The sequence below is a fragment of the Kryptolebias marmoratus genome, linkage group LG11, assembly GCF_001649575.2.
Source record: "Kryptolebias marmoratus isolate JLee-2015 linkage group LG11, ASM164957v2, whole genome shotgun sequence".
In the NCBI taxonomy this organism is placed as follows: domain Eukaryota; kingdom Metazoa; phylum Chordata; class Actinopteri; order Cyprinodontiformes; family Rivulidae; genus Kryptolebias; species Kryptolebias marmoratus.
In genome coordinates, this window is record NC_051440.1 from 6,044,867 (window position 1) to 6,058,510 (window position 13,644).

At 42.3% G+C, this 13,644-nt stretch overlaps 2 protein-coding genes across 3 annotated transcripts in view; both read right to left on the minus strand.

Annotated features, from left to right (window-relative positions):
- Positions 1-887, minus strand: part of adpgk (ADP-dependent glucokinase) — a 15,442-nt gene extending 14,555 nt beyond the window's left edge. For both annotated transcript variants that reach the window (XM_017437039.3, XM_017437038.3), the window contains exon 1: positions 656-887. The gene's annotated coding sequence lies outside the window, so the exon portion shown is untranslated. The remainder of the gene's footprint in view (positions 1-655) is intronic.
- Positions 888-2,393: 1,506 nt separating this feature from the next.
- Positions 2,394-8,732, minus strand: snx22 (sorting nexin 22). Its single transcript, XM_017437006.3, has 7 exons — positions 8,547-8,732; positions 6,120-6,203; positions 5,274-5,378; positions 5,051-5,136; positions 4,796-4,828; positions 3,695-3,762; positions 2,394-3,058 (listed from the first exon to the last, which is right to left on the minus strand). The coding sequence occupies exons 1-7, from the start codon at positions 8,610-8,612 to the stop codon at positions 2,940-2,942; spliced, it is 561 nt and encodes a 186-aa protein (XP_017292495.1). The 5' UTR covers positions 8,613-8,732; the 3' UTR covers positions 2,394-2,939.
- Positions 8,733-13,644: the final 4,912 nt, after the last annotated feature.

Consider the following 13,644-nt stretch of genomic DNA (forward strand, 5'->3'; position numbering starts at 1 on the left):
CCGGGCGAGGGAACACTGTGTCCAATATTTATGTTCATCATAAGGGGTCTTTGGGCTGCACTTCGTCTGGCCCCTCACCTAGGACCTGTCTGCCTTGGGTGACCCTACTAGGGGCATGAAGCCCCTGACAGCATAGCTCCTCGGATCATTGGGACACTCAAACCCCTCCACCACGATAAGGTGGCAGCCCAGGGAGAGGAATAAACTAGATTTGCAAAACAAAGTAGCTCTGATCCATATCAACCCTGCTGTAATTAAAAAAAATTATTTAAGCACATAATCTGAGTTGGTATTTCATTCAGAAACTTACAGCTTTAATTTGAAGTCTTAAAGAGGTATTGGTATATAGGAGTGTGAGGTTAGATTATATGTTACATCGGCCTGCCATAGTATCCGTCCTGAACATTATGGGAGAAGTTCCTGCTAACGTGGACACACTGAACTTGTCGGCTAACAGGCTAGCTCCGGCTCAGCTTACACCACAGTTAGCAACACGAAACCCACAGCAGCAGGCACGGCTTAGCAGCTGATCCGGCTCAGAGGCGAACCCGCGAACCGAGCCACTCCCTGTCCGCTCCGCCGCTCCTCCGCTCCACGGCAGCGTCTCTGACAACTTCAATGACCTAAGCTCGAGTTTGTTGTTAGCGGAACGTACCGACGGTAATGTGCAGGCTGCGGGGTCTGTTAGCCAGGAAGAGGGTCCAGTGGTGGGTCACAGGAGGGGCATTTGTTCAGTTGAACCCCGCGGCGGATAGGCAGCTAGCTGGAGGATCGGGAGTCGGCACAACTCATTGAAGAAACATTAATTTGGGAATGACAGGAGAGGCTCAAAGACCGCCAGCTCTCCGGGAGGCACTCCGGTCCACCTCACCGCGCATGCGCAAAGTCGTCGCGGGTTAACGCTGCATTCAGGAAACGTCGTTAATTGGAAAAGCGGTGATTTCAACAAGGAAGTCTTCAACTTAGAAGTTGCAAAAGCGTGTTGCAACTTGTGCTAAACTCGTATTCGCATAAAATGAAGCCCCTAAATGAAATGTTTTTCAATGGAATGTTGTAAAAGGTTTAAACAATACGTTTTTACAGAAACACGTGAACGCTGTGCCACTTTTTAAAGCCATCTCATATAGTCTGATTAAAAACTAGTATCTTTCAGCTCTCAAGAGCTGGCCTACTGTAACTGTATAATTATTATTATTATTATAAGTAAAATTATTTACAGAGTTCAACAATCTAATAGAAGTAATAAAGATGTGCAAATAAATAATTGTAATATACAGTTTTGCAAAAGTTGCTAAAAAAATCAATGAAATTCGTTTTTGTGAGTTTAATACTTAATTTCTACTCAGTCTCCATGTAATAAGTTACAGTTTAATCAGGAAATGATGGAGATCTGCATCAATGTTCACTGGCAAACTGTCTAATAGTTATCAATAGTACCTTACGAGCAGCGACATCAGTCACAGAGCACAAAGTATGAAGAAAACGGCATCGGTCTACCTCCTGGCGAGGTTAACGTCCAGCCAAACAACAGCGTTTTTTGAATAGTTTTCAGTTTTTTTAATACTACATTGTTAAACCTCTACATTTTGGCAGAATTCATGGCATGTTGTTCAAAATGTTGCTGTACGTAAGTGCAAAGTGTAAATGTAAGTGTACTGAGTGCTGACTGTGTACATTGTGTCGTTGGTGCTGCGTTTGTGTATCATTGGTGTTCCTTCAAACCAGTTTGTTGTTTTTGACAAACATCTGTTTTTATAAGCCTGAAGTAAATATATAAATCAGATCTTTGTTTGGATTGCCATTAGCCTTGCCCAAAGGAGGCCTTGTGCCTCTTTCTTCATACTTCGTGCTCTATGACTGATGTCACAGGTGATAAGGAACTTTTTCATTTTCTTTCAGCTGTTCCCTTTTCAGGGGGTCTCCACAGCGAGTCGTCCTCCTCTATCTAACTCTGTCATCTATCGTCACTCCAGCTACCTCCATGTCCTCTCTAACTGCGTCCATGTATCTCCTCTTTCTTGTGTACCTTTCTGCAACATTTTGCAAAAAGTGAAATTCAGCAACTATCCAGTAAATAAAGGAACAGCATCAAACAGTGAACAGCTACGGTATTTAAGAAACTTCATGATAAAAAAAAACTGAAATAAAACCAACATGTTTGACAGTCATGTAATTTTTTGTGCAAATAAACTGATGAATGCAGTTCCTGTTTGACCAACTTGTTCCTGCTTGTTCAGGACCAGGCGTGGCAGCGGTGAAACACAATCACTGATCTGTAGCTGTGACCTAAAACTGGTTAAACATCCAAACATTTTACCTTTTTCTTTTACCTTCATGTACTTGTGTTTATCTTTTGTTTACTCGTATTTCCATAGGAAGCTCATAAGGCTGAGTCATTTTTGATACTTTAATAAAACTTCAGTACAAAATATACAAAAGAGAAAAGACAGAAAATACTTAAAAACGATAAACACTTCAAGTATACTTGAAAAATGCTGCTGCATTATCACGTTACGTTAAAGGCGTTACGCCTGTTTGGTGCAACTTTCAGTTTTGTTGCCTTACCGACACTTTCAGGTCAAAAGTTCACTTGGACAATAACCTCTAAACAACATCCTCGCATAAAAGCCGTTCCTCAAAAGTAAAACCCTGCACTGCGTTTTAAAATAAACCCCATCCACTTCACCACATTACAGCAGGAATGATTGACGTCATGTGCAGTTTTACTGGGTTTATCTTTACTGTTGGCAACAAAGTTTTAGGTTGAATATTGAGCCTTTCTCAAACTGGGAGAGCCTGAGTTGTGCTGGATGCAGAATGGTTGCTGCAACAAAAGCTGGGGATGGGTTTGAGTCCAGCCAGGCTCCTTTACGTTTTCTCTTAGCGTGTGCGTAGTTTCTTCCCCACCATTCATCTTTCCCTGTGTGTCTGACGGGACGTCAGGCCTCAACAGAAGGTGTGGGGTCATGTTCGAGGAGGGTGGAGGCGTTGAAACTGACCCGAACGTCCCGGGGGTAGAATCCCTGAAGGACCCCGTCCACGACAATGTCTGGGAGGCCTGCAAGACAAAGATCAGGGTTTGTTTTACCCAACTATGAATACAGCATTTTCTTTTTATCCTTTCCATTTCTACAGGACCAGAAAACGACCAAAAGTACTCCCACCCCCCCACTGTTAAAATACACTCTGACAAAAAAAATAAATAAAGGTGAAGCACCCAGACAGAGTAGTGGAAACTAAACTAAACAGCACGTCTTGGGTTGGTTGTGACTGTGGCGATGATTACAATATTGGATCATCTGAATAACAGAGCTGGGAGCCCGGGCACACTGCTGGGCTCCTGTCAGCAGGGCGTGGCACCTTCTCCAGCCTTGATCCAAGCAGCACCGAGTCATACAGCTGCTGTACCCTTTAATGAAGCTCACATCACTCTCTGTAAAAGTGAGGCCCACACCCCGAGTCACAAAAAGAAGTGTTTAACTTTCACCCCCATGTGCATAAACTGGAGCAAGTGGTGGATGTGAACTGAACTCCTCATACAAGCTGCTGAATGTAACCTTGAGTTTATTCCTATGCCCTCCAGCAACTGCCTGATAACACCATTGCTCCACTCGTGCGCCACCGCTTACGGTGGTTTCTCAGTAATTAAACTGAAATGTGTTAGAGAAAAACATCATCAATTTTTTTCTCCTACCTGATGAGCACTCAGACTGATAAGGATCCTGGAAAAACCCCAACACTCGCTGATGTGGTAGCTCATAACTGTCGGAACAAAAGTAAAACAAAACTGATCAATCTCGTGCAAAGAAATAAAAAACATTAGCTTTCGTGTTTTCTGTTAAACACAATCCAAGGTTTGTACAGACCTATGCATTTATTTTAAATGAGTCGGACTGTTTAAACGTTTTACTGATGTATTTTTCATCTCTATAAATGTAAAGATGCAGCACATCATGTCTGGGCTTCCTGCTGAGTGCACGTTCTGCGGAGGTCTGGTTCTTCGGGAACAGAATAAACAACAGGTGCCAAATCCGAGGAGTGGGCCGGCCTCGAGCGTCGAGCAGCAGCTGCACTGCACAGCCTGGCACAATTTGTTGAGCTTCAATAAACAGCAGTAAACCCAACAGGACCTTCCTGCACTACATTCCACCTGCGCTCCGAACAAACTAAGCTGTCCTAATAAACTGTTCATGTATAAACAAATTTATACACACAACTTCAAAAATACAGCTATCAAACTAAAAGCGTTTGGTCAAACCTTGTAAATGACATTAAGTGCATACGATACTGTGAGCTCTAACGAGAGGTGTTAGCACTCAGAGTGTGTTGTGAATGACTCTCAGCTACTACCTCACCAAATTTGAGCTCAATATCTGTAAAACTGACTGACCTACAGACATCTTTGTTTCGGCTGAGGTCAGTTAGCTGTGGCGGCCATCTTAAATGGGGCTGACTCCAAAAGTTAATCAGTTGTAGACCTTCATCCGACAACTACTTTCTGAGAGTTTCATTAAATTCTGTTCATAGCTTGATGAAATATTTTGCTAACAGACAGGAACAGCTGACTCTAATGACTTAATGGCAAAGTTTAATGGACAGACAAACCTCACGCGATCAGTTTGAGCTCATAGTGTGTGTTGGGAACGACTCTCAGCTACCACAGCACCAAAATTTTGGCTCGGCATCTGTAAAATGTTTTATAGCCAGTTTTGCGTTTGCTAGTGTCGCTTAGCTGTGATATTTTGCTAACTGTACAAACAAAGCTCACACAACAGGGAAACAATAAAGAGCTTACTTGGATTCCTGACTGTCCAACTCATCCAGAGATCTAAAAAATAAATACAGCAGATACACTGTCAAAATACAGATTATTATAGAAAACCTTTGTGCTTAAATGAAGACTATCCTGAACAAAACAAATAAGCTGATGAGTCAGGTGCTGCAGAAGCTCTACACCTGTATGAGAAATTTTTCTGCAGCTCATTATGTCTACGGACACCCCCGAATCCAAACACAGAAGCTCCAGATATAATAACTTAACCGGACTTACTCGACGCTGCTGATCTTGTGGAAGTGTCTCAGGTGGAGGAAGTCCAGCAGCACCTGAGGCACATCTTCATTTTCATAGATGATCTCCTATGAAGGACAAAAACAATAAAGTTTTAAACAAAAAGCAAAAATCCTGAGTGTTTTGGGGGCAGACATTTCAGTAAAGATCTGCAGTCTACAAAGTTCTCTGCTTTGAGACGTCGGGCCGTCGCCGGGCGGGTCACCTGGATGTAATCCTCCAGCTCCTGCCTCCTCTGCTCCGGAGGTTTGGTCCTCAGGTGTTGGTTCCTTTTGCTGGGAAAATCTGGAGTCTGGATGATCTTCCTGAGCTGCAGGAGAACCACAAGGACGACAAGGAGCTTTGAGAGCCTTCGGTTTCTCACAGCACAAGCTGTTAAATGTACAGCCATGTGGAAAAGTGCAGATTTTAAGATTTTAGGAAGTGTTTTATCTGGTCCTTCTTAGGGTTAAAATGAAATAAATACAATAAAATACTGAGCAGATCAAACTATGGGATTTAAAAGAGCTAAAATAACCAAATTGAGCAAAACAGTGAATCCTCTGGTATGAACCAGCTAAAGGTAGTTCATATCATAGAGTAGACTTATTTTTTTGTACAGTTCCCTGAGACCTCACCCTCTGTATGCCAATAATTCATCTGTCCAATCAGACGGACTCTCTCTGCTCTGGACTTTGACAGCTGGTTTAAATGATGTAGGTTGCTACGTCACCGTTTCTGAAAAGCCCCACATTTAAAGTCCGCGTGGAGTTGTTTTAAATTTGTCTTTCTCACCAAAATCTCTGTCTGTGTGGGACCCATGGACTGTGTATATTCATACGAGGCCAAACGTCTCCGCTTTTCTCTGGTGGTCGGGGTTTGAAGCCAGCGGGGCCCGGTTTAAGGGGTCATGGAACAGCATGACTGTGTATTTTTGGAACCAGAGTCTGCTCACTGCGGGGCTTTAAGTCCCACTTACTGCACACAGTCATGGTGACCACTGCACAAGTAGTTGTTTCAGTGTACACAAAGGACCTCAGTAGTCTCAGTACTGTGGCGCCGAGGAACGTACCTTTCTGTGGAGAGTCTGAAACTCGCTGGTTCTTCGGAGAACATAATGTTTCCTCTCGTTGAACAGGACTTCAACTCTGAAATACTGGAGGAAAAAAAAAAAGAGACAAGAATTTAAAGCTAACTAGAGTTAAAGGGCAGAAAGGTTCATTTTTTAAAATAATGATGAAGACAGCAGCTGATTAAAAAGGGTAAATAACAGAAGTAGACAGATTTAGTGAGTATTGGGAAAATTAAATGAATGAAACTGCTACAGCTGTATCTTTTAATCTACAGTGTGTTTTTGTAGCTGATTTCACGTCATGATACAACCTCACCAGTAGGAGGCGCAGAGCTTCAGAAATGAGCTGCAGTCAGACTGATGTGATAAACTATCACGCTTTAGTGATAATAATATTATTAATAAAGATTATCCTCAAATAATCACAGGGAAACAGCCTAACACCATCACAGGTAAACACGGGAGTCTTTCTGTTTAAAGGTTTTTAAATGATTTGTGGTATTTTGAACACAAACTGGTAGTTTTGTGAGGTCCACGTGTCCACAATCCAAACAAAGAAGCAGCTTTTTGCTGCAGAAAACTTGTGGCGTTGCTCACGAACGACTTCATCTGTGACGCGAGCACAAGACGAGCACAAACAGAACGACTGAACCTGAGCGAGTCGGGCGAAGGGGGGCAAATTCCTCAAACCCACGCCACTTTTTGGCCTACCTGAGAAAAAAAAAAAAAAAAAAAAAAAACCTTGACGAACTCACAAGTAGGTGGCCGAAAATCTGCTCAGCTCAGAGTTTCACTTCAGTGGTTAACGCAGAAACCAGAACCGGTTCCTTTAAACTCAGGCACAGAAGGGTGATCATTTCATTTTCAGCACGCTTTTATTTTTTCTTAAGGCGACGGATCCAGTCTTTTCAACTGAGGTTCTGTGGAAAACTTATGAGCAGGTAATATCTAACCTGTTGTGAATGGCTCTTTGAACATTGTCAGTGCAAAGAAACAGAGTTTATTTCTGCTACGGGTTCATTTATCATTTTGCCACTTTGTATTATTTTGCACTTTGAGCACTATGTACCCACACAGTACATTCATGGATACAAAAAAACAAACACTTGCCAACGGTGTCTTTAAACTCACCCTGGCAGCTGTCCCAACACTGAGTATTTGATCTGCGGGATTACACTTTGGAAAAGGCTTTCTGATTCTAGCCTATCCAAAACAAACATTAACTGTACATATTCTTTTCATTAGTTGCAGTAAAACGGCACATTAGTATCTGTCAGTGGTCAGTATAAAACACATTCAGGGTCATATTCATGCATTTTATTAATAATTATTTAATAAAATCAGGTTGTTGTGTTGTCCGTGACTCCATTAAAACAGCAGGCATAACCTCAGGGACATATTCAGTGTCCCTGACGTACTTCTGTCTATTGCTAATTAAAGCAGCCAATAAAATATTTCATCAAAACGTTTTTGCACTGACTGAGTCAGCTCCTGCATGACAACCAGCCGACACAACGATCACGCTGAACATTTGTCTGCATTTGTCTGACTTTTAAGACAAATGAGGGTTTCACTTTGTGAAATATATATTTTTTAAATCACAAACTCTGGAGTCGGCCGCATCGCAGGAAAGGCATGATCTCAACAGAGTCCCCTGTATGCCAAAAACTAACTCACATAAGACGTTAAAAAGCCTATTTCATTTTACTTCAGGTAAATCTTACAACAACAAAACGTGCAGACGGGCAGAATACAAACAGGCAAAGTGACAGAATCCACTCCAGAGGGGTATAAAAATGTAAGAAATGAACTAAAAAGGTTAAAAACTCGCCCATGTGTTGCTCCTGTAGGGTAATGTCCAAAAGGTCGTAAGAGTTTAAGGATTTTAACTACATTCCTTTAAAGTATTGACTGTATTTAGTGCGCTTCATATTAAGATACTGTATACTTGTGAATAAAGGTCAAAAGGTGCTCATAAGGACCGGTGAAACAAACTCATAGCTTAAGAAACTTTTTTTTTTTTTTTAATCTTAGTTGACGGTCAAACATGTCCTTAAATTTAAAATCTGGCTGTTGGTTTACCTCCGGAGACAGCCAAAGTGTTGACGGGAAGCGAGGAGCCCAATTATTTATATCCAGGTATTTGGAGCAAAGCCTGCAGCTAGAAGAGCTTTGTTTACACTAAGTGTGGACCCGCGTTTCAGGACGCATCTGGAGAAGTACACGCTCCCAAGCTGCACGGCTTCATACAGCTCAGGAAAACCTTTTTGTTCATATTTGCAGTGATTTGAGATGAGAAGCTGACTTGGTTTGGGTCATCCTATCCTATGAGCTTCTTTTTCCCTCCTGCAGGTAACCGGTCTCACCTGGTGACGTCACACAGCACAGGAGTCCCGAGACCCGGAGGAGACCGAGCTCCGTGCTTACCTTCTTGGGCTTGCCGGACTCGTCCCCCTCCTTCTCCTCCGTGGACGGTATGGACACCTCGATCATCGGGTCCGAGCGGCGGGCTGAGATTCACGCACTCCGGGGGACAGACTCGCGGGTTTGTCGGGTTTTGTCTACACCCAGGAGCTCCTACTTTTCCGGTCGGTCCCCTCCCTCCTCCGTCCCTCCCGCGCTTCACCTCCAGCCTGATTGGACGAGCCTTAAAGGTGCAGTTCAGGAGCTTGGGGCGGCAGCGAGTCGTGAGGCGTTCAGGGACCTGGCGTTTAAGCGCACATTTCGAAGCCACAGAAACTTCCCTCATGTTTTTTTTTTTTTTCCATTTATTTATTTTTTAGACGTGCTCCTCTGGGACAGAAACTGTCTCCCCCCACGAAACAAAAGCTGTTTATTTAGCTGTACGCGAGAGAGACGTTCCGGCCATTTTAAAGGTATTACCTGCAGGTTTAAGGTATTAATGTAACTGGGACCTCGGTATGCAGAAACAGACCTTAATTCTGCCTGAACTTTTAGCCTGAATGCAGTTAAGGACTAAAGGGACTGCAGCCGACTAAAAGTCTAAAAATATTTACAGCGGTTCAGGCAAACGCTGCTTCATAAACATCATGTTTGTAACACGGGGTTGTTTACCTATAAGTGTGCGGTTAATGTAAATGAGAAGAGCAGCAGCAGCTAGCTGTAGCATTTCCAGTGCAGCCTGGGGACAAATCTGTCTGGAATTTCACAATATATCTGCCAAAATACCATTTGTTGCAATGTAAAAGTTTAAATAATCACGTTTGCATGAAAGATTAGGCTTGTTTTAAATCTGCTATTGGGAATGGATCCATTTCCAAAGTGGATTCCTATCGTCTTAAAGCAACTCCAACCTTCAATATTTCATAGCAGTTCTTGCAAACACTTATTATTTAACCCTTTACATCAGTGGTATCTAATCCAGGTCCTTGAGGGCCACTATTCTGCATGTTTTAGGGGTCTCTTTGCTTTGACCCAGTGATTAATAGGCTTCTGCATAACTTGAAGGCATGCAGAAGAGCAGGGAAACATCTAAAACGTGCAGAATAGTGTTCCTCCAGGACCAGGATTGGGTGCCACTGATTTAAATTATGATCAGTTTTACATTATTTGTTATTTTTGTCATAAAATCTCTGCTGAACTGCACCAGAAGTGCTACAATTAGCTGCTGTTGGTGCTCTTTGCATTTGCAAATAAACAGTAAGTTTTATGTAAATAACCACGTATTGCAGAGCTGACAGTTGTCCAAAGGTTTATGATGTAGCGTTCGAGTGAATCAGTGGGAAATATTTTAGATTGGAGCTGTTTTAAGATGGCAAAAATCCACTTTGGTTCTTTGGATTACTGAGCAAGCTATTAGCTTAAAACAGCTCCAATCAGACAAATTTCACATAGATTCATGCAAACGCAATTATAATAAGTTTTACATCGCTGTCAGTTTTGTATTACACAACAGAAATATTACAATATTCCTGTTGGAAGGGCCCCAGGCTGCATAGAAAATGCTCCAGCTACCCACTGCTGCTATTTCCACTTCAAAAAAACAAAAACAAACCACAGAATTCAATGTAAATAATCGTGTTAATGGCACGGTAAAGGTTTATAAAAGAGCATTTGTATTAGCTGATGTGAACATTTTAGGTTTTGAGCTGCTTTAAGACAGCAGTTCATACCTTTTCTACAGAACCACACTTTAAAATGGATAAAAAGTTCTTTTAATTAAAACTAAAACATAAAAAATGCTGAATCTAATGAAGTTGCTTGCTTTAATTCGGTTTTTGGTCAACCTGGCTAACCTAAATTATAATAGTCTGAAGTCTGGATTGATTTGTAGAAACCTAGATACTGCTTTGTTCTTCTTGACATTGTCAGGATGTTTATCTAAATGTTCTGTGATTAGACATAGTCACGGTTTTGTTTGTCACTTGAACTCAACACAATATATTCAGCTTTAATGTGACCCTGTCTGACTGTTCCCCCCACTGGATCTAATGTTTCTGTTGTCTGAAAAGTGGGTGTAAAGAACACGTTTTTGCACAAAAAGCAAAGTTATTCCAAAATAGCTCCTACAGTTAAATGCATTAATTAAGTAGAAGTGAATAAAGTCCCAGGCTATGTGAAGCAGCATGCCACTTTCAAATCCAGGTTCACTTCCTGCTCTGACTGAAACCCAAAGCAAAACAAAAACAACGGAGCGTTAAAAAGGGATGTAAACCCTGGCTGTGTGCTGCACCGCTGTCCTCACTTCCTCCAAAAACAAATCAAATGTCAAACACTGTAAGCAGATGTTTTTTTGTTGTTGTTGTTTTCAGTAAGGATAAAGTTTTATTTTCCACTTCTCCCCACGTAAAGCTTCGCAGAGCCCATTTTTTTCCCTCCAAACATGTTTCCTCATGGATTTATCCCAACAAGAATCACATGCTCTGCTTGTGACTGTTGTCACGGGATTTCTATCTTCCCATCCTGGTTGTTACTCACGCCGTCCTAATTTGAGCAGACAAAAGAGCTGACTGAAGCAGCTGTGTCTGAGGATTGATGAGCTCATGCAGTCAAAGATTATCTCTGGGTGAAACTATAACAGCAGTTTGTCCATCGGCTCATTGAATCATCGCCGGTTTTACTACAGCATGTGAATGAACTCATACAGTCAGCAAATAAAGCTCACACATCAATAAAAAGGAACTTAGTCCTGGTTTGGTGAGGTAAAAATAGCTTTTAGTTGATAAATGATGTTATGTTGCAATGTTTTGCACTAAAATACGCTATATTGCCAAAAGTATTCACTCACCCATCCAAATCATTTAATTCAGGTGTTCCAATCATTTCCACGGCCACAGGTGTAAAAAATCAAGCACCTGGCATGCAGACTACTTCCACAACCATTTGTGAGGGAATGGGTCGCTCTCAGGAGCTCAGTGAATTCCAGCGTGGTACCGTGATAAGATGCTACCAGTGCAATAAGTCCAGACGTATCTAAATATTCCACAGTCAGCTGTTAGTAGGATTATAACAAAGGGAAAGAGATTGGGAATGACAGCAACTCAGCCATAAAGAGGTCGGCCGCATAAAACCACAGAGTGGCTCAGTGGATGCTGAGTCTCATGGAGCACAGAGGTCACCAACGTTCTGCAGAGTCAACAGCTACAGACCTCCAAACTTCATGTGGCCTTCAGATCAGCTCAGGAACAGAGAGTAGAGAGCTTCATGGAATGAGTTTCCATGACAGCAGCTGCATCCAAGCCTAACATCCATCAATAAAGACATGGATGAGGGAGTTTGGTGTGGAAGAACCTGACTGACCTGCACAGAGTCCTGACCTCAGCCTGACAGAATACCTTTGGGATGAATTAGAGCAGAGACTGTGGGACAGGACTTCTGTCCAACATCAGTGTCTGACCTCACAGATGAGCTTCTGGAAGAATGGTCCAAAACTCCCATAAACACTCCTAAACCTGTGGAAAGTCTTAACAGAAGAGCTGATGGTCTTATAGCTGCAAAGGGTGGACCAACATCAGATTAAACCCCATGGATTAAGAGTGGGATGACAATCAAGTTCATATGAGTGTGAAGGCAGACAAGTGAATACTTTTGGTAATATAGTGTAACTCCCTACTATAGTTTTTTTGTTGTTAGAAATAAATCTGTAATGTTTGATTACATGTAACAGACCTGCACAGAATAGTCTAAAGTGGTAAAGTTAAAATAAAATGAATATTTTGCTTGAAAATAAGAAACTGCACCATTTAAAAAAAAACCTCAAGTTCTTCACAACAGAACAGTGAACAAATTAAATAAGAATATTTCTTTATCATTTCCTGTCCTGTAATGAATGAATGTGTTCACTCTCTTTGCTTTAAGTTACCTTCAAAAGTCCCACAATTAGCTCAGGTAGGTCCATCTGTGTGCCCTCTACAGTAATGGTCTCAGCCTGTTTACACCAGTAAATATGTGATATAATGATGTGAAAAGCTCAAAATCCGCAAGGCTACAAAGCAAGATGCACCAAGCAAGCAGGATGAAGACCAAGGAGAACTTCTATCAGATTAAAGTTCTGGGTAGGGAGGAGATTAGGCTTTTATTCAAACAAAAATGCTGAAAAGTCCAGGAAAGGGCAGAGCAACAAACAGGCAAACGAGGCAAGGAAGCCATTAATCACTGATGCGACAAAAACGAGGCCAAAGGTCAACCCGACGGAGCCCCGAACGTCTGCAGGAAAGACCAAAGTTTCTGTCCTAGAGACTGTTTAAAGCCACAGACTCGACAAAAAGCAGTATTTGTGGAAAAGCGGTCACTTGTTCAAAAAGAAAAAGGAGAAATTAGTCTTCTTGGCTTTTTAAAGGAAAGGCTGCATGTGGCTTAAACTCATTGGTGCACGGTGGTGGCAGCATCATTCTGAGACACTTTTTTTTTTTATACCAACAGAGTTAATCAGCTTCAACTGAAGCAGTGATGAATGAGGCCAGATGTAAAGTTTGGCAACGTCCTTTAGTCGGGAGAAATTGGTTCGGTTTTGCTGAGAACTGAGGCAGGAAGGGAGTATGATACCGACGCCAAGCGGAGCGCTAAAGGGAACGGGAGAACGTTCCCCCTTTAAAAAAAGAGGTTTAAACGGGTTGGAGGACCTAAAGCGAGAATCCTGCTGGTAACCAGCTGATGAACAGCGTAGGCGAAGGAGTCTCCAAAGGTCTCGCGGCGCTCGAGGTTGGTTCTTCACAGAGGAACGTAATCCTGTCGCTTGAACTTTGAGCACGTTTGAAAAAACTGCGATGTATTTCCTCTCAAAACGGTCTCAGAGCTGTCGCAGTCCTAACGGACCCGTCTGAACGAAAACAGCTGCTTCCACTGTTTAAGATCCTCAGGCTTCACAGTTCTGGTGCGTTTTTTTGTGGGTTGAGTTTATTGTTGTTGTCCAGTCGTCCCCACCTGCACTCGCTCAGTAATCGCCCCTCCCTGTGTGCCACAGTCAACCTGCTGGTGCCGGCCCTCATGTTTCTGTTCTCATGCCTGTTTGAGGGCTCCCTGGACTCTGCATTAGCTTTCGGTGCCTCGTCAAATCCTTATTTTA

What these genes read in the sequence shown, in the direction of transcription:
- snx22 (XM_017437006.3), bottom strand. Translation starts at nt 8,612, where the DNA reads ATGATCGAGGTGTCCATACCGTCCACGGAGGAGAAGGAGGGGGACGAG. An exon ending in AGCTGGAGGATTACATCCAG is followed by an intron (nt 5,137 to 5,273) that starts GTGACCCGCCCG and finishes TGTCCTTCATAG; the next exon opens with GAGATCATCTATGAAAATGA. An exon ending in CACAAGATCAGCAGCGTCGA is followed by an intron (nt 4,829 to 5,050) that starts GTAAGTCCGGTT and finishes TTTATTTTTTAG; the next exon opens with ATCTCTGGATGAGTTGGACA.